Source organism: Filicampus tigris, chromosome 10, assembly GCF_054856515.1.
Source record: "Filicampus tigris isolate MCC_2025a chromosome 10, RoL_Ftig_1.0, whole genome shotgun sequence".
In the NCBI taxonomy this organism is placed as follows: domain Eukaryota; kingdom Metazoa; phylum Chordata; class Actinopteri; order Syngnathiformes; family Syngnathidae; genus Filicampus; species Filicampus tigris.
The window spans coordinates 9176432-9188465 of NC_141226.1; the positions used below are offsets into that span (position 1 = coordinate 9176432).

Sequence of the window (12034 nt, forward strand, 5' to 3'; positions counted from 1 at the left end):
AGCACAAACGGCATGCAATTGCACAATACTGTGAGACTAGTTGGTCATTATTTTTAAATTAATATGCCTTAAATATAGAAAATATACATACAGTCTTGGATAAAGGACAATGACTGGCTGCAGGAGGACAATGACAGTTGTTCTTATTACTTTGTATCATAACAACAGCAACAATACAATAAATACAAGCACATCTCAGTCCACACTTGATTGTCTTTATATGTTTGGTTGGATACAAGTATCGCCACCATTATAAGAGGGTCTCAAATGTCACATTAGGCACTATATACAATGAATACACTCAGTTCCCCAGAAATGATTCATTTCCGCCACAATATTTTGGTAAATGTTCCAGGTAATTTGAAATGATGATGTAACATTTGTATGGTGATTTTTCTCTCATCATCTTCTCAACCCCTCTAGAATCACAGGTCCTCTCTAATGCAGGAAAATGTGAGACATGTAAAATGTACAGTGGAACCTCCAAAGTTGAATGTCCCCAAATAGTGCAACTTGGAGTTTGACCAAAAACTGGAAAAATATGGATCAAAAGTCAACTGAACAAAATATAAATAATCCACTTTGTATTTCGTGGTGCACATGGTAGTTATGTTTAATTAATGTCAATGTTATGAGGGCGTCCTTGGGAAAATTTCTCCCCTGTAGGGGCTCCCTGGACCCCAAAAATTCTTGTCAAGGTCATAACATGTGCTTTTGATCATTTTCGCTTATCATCCCAGCACTGTTGTCTGAATTATTCAGCCATCCCTGTTCAATGTATTTTGCTTTAATGTAGATGTTCGAGTCCATTTGGTGCTTCTCTGTGCTTTCTGGCTCAAGCTGCTGCGCGGTGTCATCTCTAAGCTCGAGCGTAGCGACCAAGTGCCGCCGTTGCACCATATGTGTCTGAACATTTCTCTGAAGCGCGTGGACATGAGATTATAGAGGATGGGGTTGATGGCGGCACTCAGGTAGAAGAAGACGCCAGAGACGATGTGGATATGCTCAAAGATCTGCAGATGCTGCTCGAGGGACATGTCCATGAGACTCCACATCAGACGGTCCACGTGGAAGGGAGCCCAGCACAGGCCGAAAACTATCACCAGTACACCTGGACACAGGGGAGATGGAGCAGGGGTTCTCAGATTGGGGTCCCCTGGGGGGGGGAGCAGGGGAGAGGGTCACAAATACACTAGCCTTAAGACAGTGGTGGGTTTTCCTATTTGGCCATCCCGTCCAATGACCGGTCTAGAAATGTTTGACTTAGTTTGACACACTGTGTGATTGAAAACTGTCACTACATAAAACCAAAATTATGCTTAACATATATCATCAATTGTTTTTGCACTAAATGTTTAAAATTGAAAAGAGACTTTATGGACACCCTGTACAATTGAGTATATTGTTGTGCTGTAGTAATGTCAGCTGCGATCGACCTGAGTTGAATACATAGAAAATGGAATGATGGAAAAAGCCCATTATCGCACACTCATACATTAAATGTATGTAATTGTGGTTTTATTGAATCATGAAACATGTTGTGCTTGCTCTTATTTATTTTATGTGAAGGTTTTATGTTATATACTGTAATCGCGATATTTGACTATTGGTTACTGAGTTGTCTGCTTTTTTAATTAATGTATAATTTATGTCCTATACTGTACTGCGACTGGGGACCGGAGTTGAGAACTAGCATTAGCTATAACCTCTACATGCATCACATCAGCTGCAAGTTTGTGTCTATGTTTGACTGCATTGTCCCTGTCAAATAAAGATTATTATTATAAATTAGGTGCCGCAGCCTACTGTAGAGCTTTTGAAAGATGTCTTTCATGAAACAGGCATGTCACACATTCACACAATACCCAGTGAATGGCAGATGATCAACCCAGGAGGTCGAGGGGGTTTGCACTCAGTTCTCTCAATGGGTGACTGGAACAGTCACTCCCAATCATTGTGCTGCATAACTCACTCACTTGGTCTGAGTGACTCAATCTATCTATCTATCTATCTATCTATCTATCTATCTATCTATCTATCTATCTATCTATCTATCTATCTATCTATCTATCTATCTATCTATCTATCTATCTATCTATCTATCTATCTATCTATCCATCCATCCATCCATCCATCCATCCATCCATCTATCTATCTATCTATCTATCTATCTATCTATCTATCTATCTATCTATCTATCTATCTATCTATCTATCTATCTATCTATCTATCTATCTATCTATCCATCCATCCATCCATCTATCTATGCCAGCGGCATGTTAGCAGGCAGAACAACTACTTGTACTGTAAATGCTATTAGACTAAATGGCAGAAGTTGCAATAAACATGTTGTTATTCATACTACTGAATTATATAGTGTTTTGTTTAAATAACAGGCCCAGATTTAACACTGTATGTTGTGAGTAAATTAAGAAGACATCATCATTAATAGTGTACCGTACAGTCGCACTTTGACTTTCAACTTAAATTTGTTCCATGTCGATGCTTGTGAGTCAATTTGCTCGTGTACCAGATCAGTTTTCCCCATTGAAATAGACTGAAATGCCATTAATCCTTCCCAGTCCCCCACGGACCACCGCCATTGAGGATAGGCTGTTCACTAAATGGATGGATGGCCCAACGGGGAAGTCGACCCAAGCGTGTTCCTTGCAATAATATGTTGTATGCGCCCCCCACTTGTCTAAACACGGCATTCTGATTGCAATTGCGTCTGTGGAATATGAGTTAAGAAGCAAAATCCAATCATTTTTATAAATCTCAAGGGGCGGCCATTTTGTCACTTGCTGTTGACTGAAAGTGACATCACAGTTGCTCAGGGGCTCAGGTAACAACCAATGATGGCTCACCTGTTTTTTTAAGCTGAGCCATGATGGCCGTTACCTGAGCCCTGAGCGACTGTGATATCATTTTCAGTAGACAGCAAGTGACAAAATGGCAGCCCCTTGAGATGGATAAAAACAGTTGGATGTTGCTGCTCAATTCGTATTCCACAAGCACAATATTAATCAGAGTTTAGACAATAGTGATCCTGCGCAGAACATCCATCCATCCATTATCAATACCGCTTAATCCTCACAAGGGTCGCGGGCATGCTGGAGTCTATCCCAGCTGTCTTCGGGCAGTAGGCGGGGGACACCCTGAATTGGTTGCCAGCCAATCGCAGGGCACACACAGACAAACAAATAGTCGCCCTCACAGTCACACCTTGGGGCAATTTAGAGTGTCCAACCAACCTACCATGCATGTCTTTGGAATGTGGGAGGAAACCAGAGTACCCGGAGAAAGCCCACGCAGGCACGGGGAGAACATGCAAACTCCACACAGGGAGCCCACGAACCTCTGAACTGTGAGGCAGACGTGCTAACAGGTCGCCCACCGTGCCGCCCTGCGTAGAACATATTATTGTAATTATTTTCGGGGCGTTGACTTCGCCTTCTTGTTAAAAAAAATAAAATAAATAGCACTTTGTTGTATAAAACCTTTAAGGGGCATGGCCTAATGAGTGACGGCAGGAGCTAGAGTTGGGTCGGTCTGTGTGGAAGTGTCTGGCAGTGAGTTGTGGCCTACAGCAGCTCCTTATGAATGTTCTCTTTATGTAATTGACTGCTCTGGTTACTAAATGGCTGAAAGTCTCTGAAGTTCATTTGTAACTCAAATTTTGTCTCGCAGCGCAAAGCAAACAAAAACCATGGTGATGCTTGTAACTCCAAAAACTTGCACATTGGGGTACTTGTGAGTCAAGTCTTGGAAACATTTTTGTTTGGTGCTGTGCCATGACAGTTTTAAAATGTTAAATATGTACCTTGACTGACTAAAGCTTGGGAATCCACTGCACTTGTCTGCTTAATCAAAACGTCAGGAATAGTTTTATGATACCTACACAACATTTTGGTGACTTGAAGGTTGCGTTTGTTCATTTTCTGCTTGTGGGATCTGCTGAGGCTTTCTGGTCCAAAGCTGCACGTGTCCTCCACCATGGTCAGCATCCGCTCCCTGTGCAGTCGCAATCCGATAAGAAGGTAGAGGATGGTGATGATCAGCATGGGCAGGATGAAGAAGACCAGCGTGGAAATCAAGATGATCAGGTTGTACATCCATTTGGGCTTGACCAACTCTGAGGATTGAAAAGTAGCAATGAGGAATAGAATATGCCCAACTGTTCGATGATTCAATCATTTTTGCCCAACTTGCCGCTCTCTAACAAGTAGATGAATGAAAAAGTTCACACCAAGTATTTGATCCATGAATGGACCAATTCATTTCCTAGTTTAACTATAATTGGCTATGTTTACACAATTCTGGTGACTATGGCAGACCCGTTTTCCCAAGACAATGTGTATTGTGGGATTTTAGCCATTTTCAAACTTTTTTTAACAAGTCTTGCTAAGTTTTCGCATGGGTTACGGGGTCTCAAAGGCAAACTATGGTCCAGTCACATTCTGTCTAGGCTTTCGATGGATGAAACGCTCAAGGAAGCTTTGGAGCATGTTTCTTCCCCTGGTTGTGATAACCTAGCGTAAATGTAGTCTAAACCTTTTTTTTTGTGTAGTGTAAGTACAGTGTGTCAGTATGTTTGCAACCAGACATATGAGAGAAATTCCATACGTACGGCAGATAGCAGAACGGGGGAAGTCTCGTCCAAACCTCGGCGGCAGCACCACAATCCCGTGCAGGCTGGTGTTGGGCACGGAGCACAGCATGGAGAGCAACCACAGTGTGAAGACCACCCTCTTGACGTGAGCCGACGTGGTCATGTGTTTGACCTTGAGGGGGTGCACCACGGCAATGTAGCGCTCCACGCTGAGGGCGGTGACATTGAGGATGGAGGCGAAGCAGACCGTCTCGAACAGGAAGGTTTTAAAGTAGCAGCCGCCCTCCCCGAACAGGAACGGATAGTTCTGCCACATCTCGTAAAGTTCCAGCGGCATGCCCAAAAGCAGCACCAGGAGGTCAGACACGGCCAGGCTCATAAGATAGTAGTTGGTTGGCGTCTGCATCACTTTGTAGCGCAAGATGACCGCACAGGTGAGGGAATTGCCCAGGACGCCCACCAGGAAGATCATCAGGTAGGTGATGCAGACGGGAAGGAATACCGGGGACCTCGGGGGCCCCAGGTGCATGGACATGTATTCCTCTTCGCTCAAGCACATTTCACCCATATCCTGCTTGGTGGCGTTCTCCTGGAACCAGGAGGCGTTGAGACCACACAACAGAGCAGCGTTGGGGCAGACTACATCAGTGGACATGTTAGCTGTGGAAACACTGGCATAGGCGCAGATCGGTTCCAGCATTGTCCCCAGGTTGGTTCTTGTATTCCAATAGAGAACATAAGGAGGAGACAATTTCACAAATGAGTCACATAAAGTAAAAGGTCAGACAAACACTAAATATTTGTTTTTTTTGTGAGACTGTTGATGTGGCTTCAGAGTAGTAGGAAATTACAGGGATTGGCAAAGTTTTTTGTAAGTTTATTTTCAACATGGAAACAATACAACAATGAAAATCAACACTAGACAGGAGGACTCTCTTAACCCTAGTTTTACATCTTCAAAAACGAGTGGCAAGTTGGTAGACGGAAATGCTAACAGAAGCCAGTGTAAAATTCTAGGCGGAACGACCTGTAGGCGATTACTATTTGGTACGGCCGGACAAAAAGGCAGATGGACGGACGGCGGGAGGGTACCCCGGCTGCAGGCGGAAGGGGATAAACTGACCGCGAAATTTTACTAAAATACTAAAACAAGCTCTAATAGTATATAAAAGGAGTGTGTCCCAAAAATGAGGACTACAACCTGAACTGGTCAACCGGTCAGTCGCAGGGCACATAGAGAGACAGACAATCATTCACACTCACCCAGAGTGGGAACTGAACCCATGCTGCCTGCACCAAAGTCAGGTAAATGAACCGCGGCTACACAATTAGTCACTCAGGATAAGACAAATGGATAGGCATCTCAACTCATCAGTTCACTACATTACTAATGTTAGTCATTCTTTGCAAAGGATATACTAATAATTATAATAATAATAATCATCATCACAGTGGTCGACTTGTTAGCACATCCGCCTCACAGAGCAGTTGTGGTGGGTTCGATTCCAGCCCGGGCCTTCCTGTGTGGAGTTTGTGTGTTCTCCCCGTGCCTGTGTGGGTTTTGTCCGGGTACTCCGGTTTCCTCCCACATTCCAAAACATGCTTGGCAGGTTAATTGGACACTCTAAACTGCCCCTAGGTGTGATTGAGAGTGCAAATGTTTGTTTGTCTCTCTGTGCCCTGCGATTGGCTGGCAACCAATTCAGGGTGTCCCCCGCCTACTGCCCGAAGCCAGTTGGGATAGGCTCCAGCATGTCTGCGACCCTTGTGGGGATAAGCGGATTGGATAATGGATGGATGGATCATCATCGTCATCATCATATATTTCATGACACTTTCTATAAAAAATAATGACTGTGAGTTGTCTGTCTACGCGTTTCTCGGCAGGGCAAGGCAGTTATTTTTATATTTTATATATTTTTAAATTGTTTACATTATATATTTTATATTTATATAGCACATTTAATACACAAGGCAACTCAGTGCGCTTCACACAAGCAAAGGCAACAGCTACAAGCATTTACAAACACAACAGTTAACATTCAAAAGCAAAGCAGAGAAAACAAAAGTACCAAAATTACAACATTTAAACACATTAGCAGAAACCTTCAAAACATTTAAAAGTAAAGAAATAAAAGTGGGTTTCTAAAGTACAGTACATAAAAGAAAAAATGATTAGAAATTGTTTAGAGGACCTTAATCAAAGGTATGAGAAAAAAAGCAATGTTTTTAACCTGGATTTAAAAGCATTTACTCTTGGGGCTGACTTCCCTTCTGTTGGCAGCTTATTCCATTTGTGTGCAGCATACCAGCTAAATGCGGCTTACCTTGAACTCTGAGCTCCACTAATTGACCCAAGTCTGCAGATCTCAGAGCCCTACAGGGCTTATATTCAATCAGCATTTCGTTCATGTACATGTATTCAGGACCCAAGCGTTCAGTGATTTATAGACCAGTAGCAACATTTTAAAATCTATTCTACAGTTAATGGGAGCCAGTGTAAAGTCTTTAGGTCAGGACTGGAGTAATATGTTCCAATCTCTTTGTTCTGGTAAGAACCCGAGCTGCAGCATTCTGAATTAGCTGCAGCTGTTTGATGCTCTTTTGAGGGAGACCAGTAAGAAGACCTTTACAATTATCAAGTCTACTGGAGATGAAAGCATGGATACGTTTCTCCTGGTCTGCTTGGAGCCTTCAGCCTGGGTATTTTTTTCATATGGTAAAATGCTGTTTTAGACATTGATTTGATATGATTGCTGAAAGTCAGGTCTGAGCCTATCAGCACCCCAAGATTTCGGACTTGGTCTTTGATTTCTAAAGACAGTGACTCCAGGTGTTTTCTAACTGCAATCGTCTTTTCTTTATTGCCGAAAACATTTACCTCTGTTTTGGTTTGGTTTAACTGAAGGAAGTTTTGGGTCATCCAGTGTTAATTTTCTCTTGACAATGACACAATACGCTGTTTGAACTGGTGTCATTTGGGGACATTAACATATATTGCTGTGTCATTTGAATAACTGTGATAGCCAATATTGGTGTTCTGAAGCATTTGACTCAAAGTTAACATATACAGACTGAACAGGAGGGGCCCAGGGACTGACCCTTGAGGAACCCCACATGTCATGGCCATCCGATCTGATTCAAAACTTCCAATGGTCACAAACTCCTTTCCTCTAAGTAAGACCTAAACCATTTCAGGACTGTTCCATTTAATACCACCCAAGTTTCCAACCTGTTCAACAGTATTTTATGATCAATTGTATCAAATGCTGCCCTGAGATCCAATAAGACTAGCACCGACACCTTACCTGCGTCAGTGTTCTACACCATTTGTGTTCAATCCATTGCTTAAAAATACGTTTTCATCACAAGATTAATGTCCCAGAAGCATTGTGGCTCGTCAGTGTGCATTTTTAGCAGTTTACAATTTCAGGCTCATCAGTTTAAAGTTATTTCACTGATGATGGTGGGCTTTTCATTCTTTAACAAAAGGGTACCAACAATTTTGCCTCTGACGCATGTACAAAGAAAAGAACACTGTCCCTCGTCATCGTTTTTGTTGTGGAGCTGCTTTGCTAAATTTGTCACAGGGTGCCTTGAACCTGTGATGGGTGCGAAAAATCTCAAGACTATCAACTGTACTAAACTGGTGTTGATTGGGAGTCAGTACAAACCTACCACCATTTAAAGTGCCTCTGTTTGAAAAAAGTGTAGCTGTTCTAGAAGTTTTTTCTTTTCTTAATCTTTCTAGGAGAAGCCTGAAGGTTTTGCAAACACTGGCTGCTCTCTCAAACTGTTCACAATTCCCTCCTCCTTGTCGAAGGCAGCCATGAATGCAATGGGTGCATGAATGCATGAACTCAGCAATGAATGAGTGAATAGCATCGGCGTTGTGGTGTTATTAACCTACAAGCAACACATATTTGAACACAAATGGTGGAGCAACACATGTCGACCGATAATACAGCAATACTTTCAAGCATATATTCTTTATCCTCTGCAAAGGGCAACTAATACTACTGTGATTTACTGAGGAGTTCTGACTGGCTCCTGCACGCATATCCATATGTCTGTATCATACTGCCCCTAGGTGGCCAATGTATACACAGCAGAAAGAACAGCATAATGTCAATGGAATTGAAGCAGAACTCACGGTAAAAAAAAAAAGTTTAATTTTACATTCCATTTAATTATGTCATTACTCTACATTTTTCTAGAGCACAGTTATAGAGATATACGTACAGCAGATATAGAGATACATTATAAAGTGCTAGTTTTCTTATTACAAAACATCTAAAAACGTGTGCTGTTTTATTGGGGGGAGGTGGACTACGGAACGGAACAAGTAAAACTTACCTAACGTAGTAGACTGTACGCTGAGTTTTTATTAAAAGTTGTTTATATTTACTACATAAATAATGATGCTAACAATGAAGTCAGATTATTATTTATTTTTACTTTACATGCATGTCTTTGGTACGGGTGTATTTATTATTATTTTTTTAATGGCCCAAATTTTCTGTAAGTGGTACATACACTTCCAGGGTGTAGTCTGCCATCTGCCCAAAGTCAGCGGGGATAGAACCCGATTACCCTGCAACCCTGAACAGGATGAGCAGTATAGAAAATGGATTGACGGATGGATGGTCTCCTTCTTGTCGATCTGAATGTTTCGAAGATTCCCCAAATAAAGTGTTATTAAAATTTCTGGAAATGACTCAAATTTCATGTACTTTTCCAGCCATTTGCGCCTTGACTCCAGAGGAAAATGACTTAATATATCCTAAAAATATCCATCTCTTCTCAAATATGTCATTTCCTCATTGTGCACATAATGTGTTTGATTGGGTAATGTGTACATAATCTGTAGTCCCTACAGGAAAAGATGCTCAAATGGAAAGATGACATGTTCATAAAAGGATTAGATAATCGTAGGAAACCAAGACCTTCAAAGTAGGCTATAATTAAAAACTTAAGACACCTAGCAACTCACCCATGGCAACCGACAATAAATTGTCTCACTGGTGGAATCCAAATGTACCCATTTTTTATTCTCATTAACACGTATTTACACAACCCTGCCCTCTCATTAAACTACACTTCAACGTGTCATTGTGTTTGTTACATTACATTCACAAGCCTAGCGTATGATTAACATTATACACATTCATTTTACCCACCTCACCACATTTCATTATTTCAAGGCCAAACATTTCAATGTGCATGCAACACATGGTATATAATGACTGTATTTTAAATCTCCATCATGAGTGACTTTTTTCAATAACATTATACTTCCCACACATTAGTTGTACTATTCTCTCTCACTCTCTCTTGCTCACTCCAAAGAATGGGCTTAACACAACAAGAAAAAAGTTATGAAATGACTAATGAGGAATACTTTACTTTAGTATTTTTTTCTGCCAGTAGAACAGTAATAGCGCCCTGCGATTGGCTGGCAACCATTTCAGGGTGTCCCCCGCCTACTGCCCGATGACAGCTGGGATGGGCTCCAGCACGCCCGCGACCCTTGTGAGGATAAGCGCTATAGATGATGGGTGGATGGAGAACAGTAATATTTAAATTGACAAGATTTCTTTATTAAACAAGTAATTATAGGGAGCCTTAAAACCCCCAGAAACATCTTACAACTGGTGTATTTGTATGACTTACACCTATAGATATGTGGCATTTCTTATTTGAAGCAAAAACTTTCATAGCCGGAAATTAAATATCAATATATATCTATCTGGCCATCTATCTATTCATGCAGACTTCTTGCATAGGTGCCCATTTATTAATACATGCAAGATTCACGATCAACTTGTGTTAAGAGCGGAAGAAAATGTAAACACACCTGCAGATTGTAGTCTTCAAGAAAATGGACACACGTCGAAGGTATGGGACAGAAGTTCAAATGGTGGTATTCCTGTCAGGTCAGAATGTAGGATGGTGTGCTCTTGGTGACTTAGTGTGCCACTACTGCCTCAGATTGTCAGATTGTGGTATATACGTTTGCTCTCTCTCTCTTGCTCTCTCTCTCTCTCTCTCTCTCTCTCTCTCTGTCTTTCTCCGACACGCTCTCAGATGGGGAACATCACAAGCGGAGGGATACCCTCATTGCGGGATGTCCAGGCTGCAATGGATGGCATCAGGAGAGGAGGTGGGTGGGGTTGTGGGGGGTTGAGAAACGGCAGCAAAACAGGCCAAAATCCAGATATCAGTGAGTGAGGCAGGGCAAGCAGCTATCGGAGTACAGAAGGTGTGGTTTAACTAAATGTGAAAATTTGAGAGTGTAGAAATACAGTAAGTCTTATTTCAGTGGGGAGGGTGTTCCAGAGTACTGGAATCTAAATAATGCTCTACAACCTGCTGACTTCTTTTGAGCTTTAGTCGCATCTTGTGAGCTAAGATTTAAGGATGGAACAGAAGGAACACTCAATCTTTGATCTTTGGTGGTACGGAAGAGTATTGGTGTTTGGTTACTGCAAGAATTATTTGGGATGCTTTGTTGCATTGGCACCAGGATCCTCCCCACTTGACTTCAGAATTTAATGGGTTCCGTTCAAGATTGTACCGCAAATTATTTGTGTACCAAATCAGTTTTCGCCATTGAAATCAATTGAAATGCCATTAATCATACCAGCTCCCCCCCAAAACACAGTTTTTGTTGCATGTTTTCAAAAAGGAAAAAATATGAACAGAAAACATAATGAAAGAGAATGTAAAGAAATAAACTGGTTTTAAAATGTAACTGAGCTGAAAGGCACACACAAACACAAACACCTGCAGATGGAAACACACTCACTTTAGTATTTGCGTGATGTGTGACTTTAATGGGAGTGGCCAAGTCAGTGCTGTCAGGAGACCACACCGTAAATTTAGTGTTAGCGTCCATGCTCCTTGGATGTATTTTCATTTTGTTTTGTGTTGGACTCTTTGTCCAATTCAATAATGGATGAAATTTTGAAATAATGAAAGTGCATCGGCAACTGTAGCCTGGTTCACACGGCAAGAGTTTTCGGCCGATTTCCAAACTCTGAGAGACCCCACACATGATGAGAAAAAAAAAATCAACCGTATAACAGTTTTGAACGTACCGTGTGTGGTGTGCAGCCACACGGCAAGATCAACACATAACACACGAACCGATTAATTCACGGATATTCTCATGTCAGACGGAAAACCCCTCAAGATTAAACGAGATTTTGGAGTAGACCAACATGGCGGATGAAGCGGCAACAGGGGTCTCAGATTGTGTCTCTGTGGTGGCGCTAGTTTGTGGATTATTTTTAGCGGAAAAAAGTGACACAAAAAGAAAAGACGTTGGGCTCTGTTGCGCCATGACTGTTTTGATTTTGGATTACCACCGCGCTTCCTCGCCACCCTGTCACCTCACTTTCTTGTTGCCTGCACGTCACT

At 41.8% G+C, this 12034-nt stretch overlaps 1 protein-coding gene across 1 annotated transcript; it reads right to left on the reverse strand.

The window, feature by feature from the left end:
• Positions 1-688: 688 nt before the first annotated feature.
• Positions 689-5312, reverse strand: LOC147140714 (neuromedin-U receptor 1-like). Its single transcript, XM_086043345.1, has 3 exons — positions 4631-5312; positions 3902-4135; positions 689-1111 (listed from the first exon to the last, which is right to left on the reverse strand). Exons 1-3 carry the CDS (start codon positions 5310-5312, stop codon positions 759-761), a joined length of 1269 nt encoding a protein of 422 aa, XP_085899471.1. The 3' UTR covers positions 689-758.
• Positions 5313-12034: the final 6722 nt, after the last annotated feature.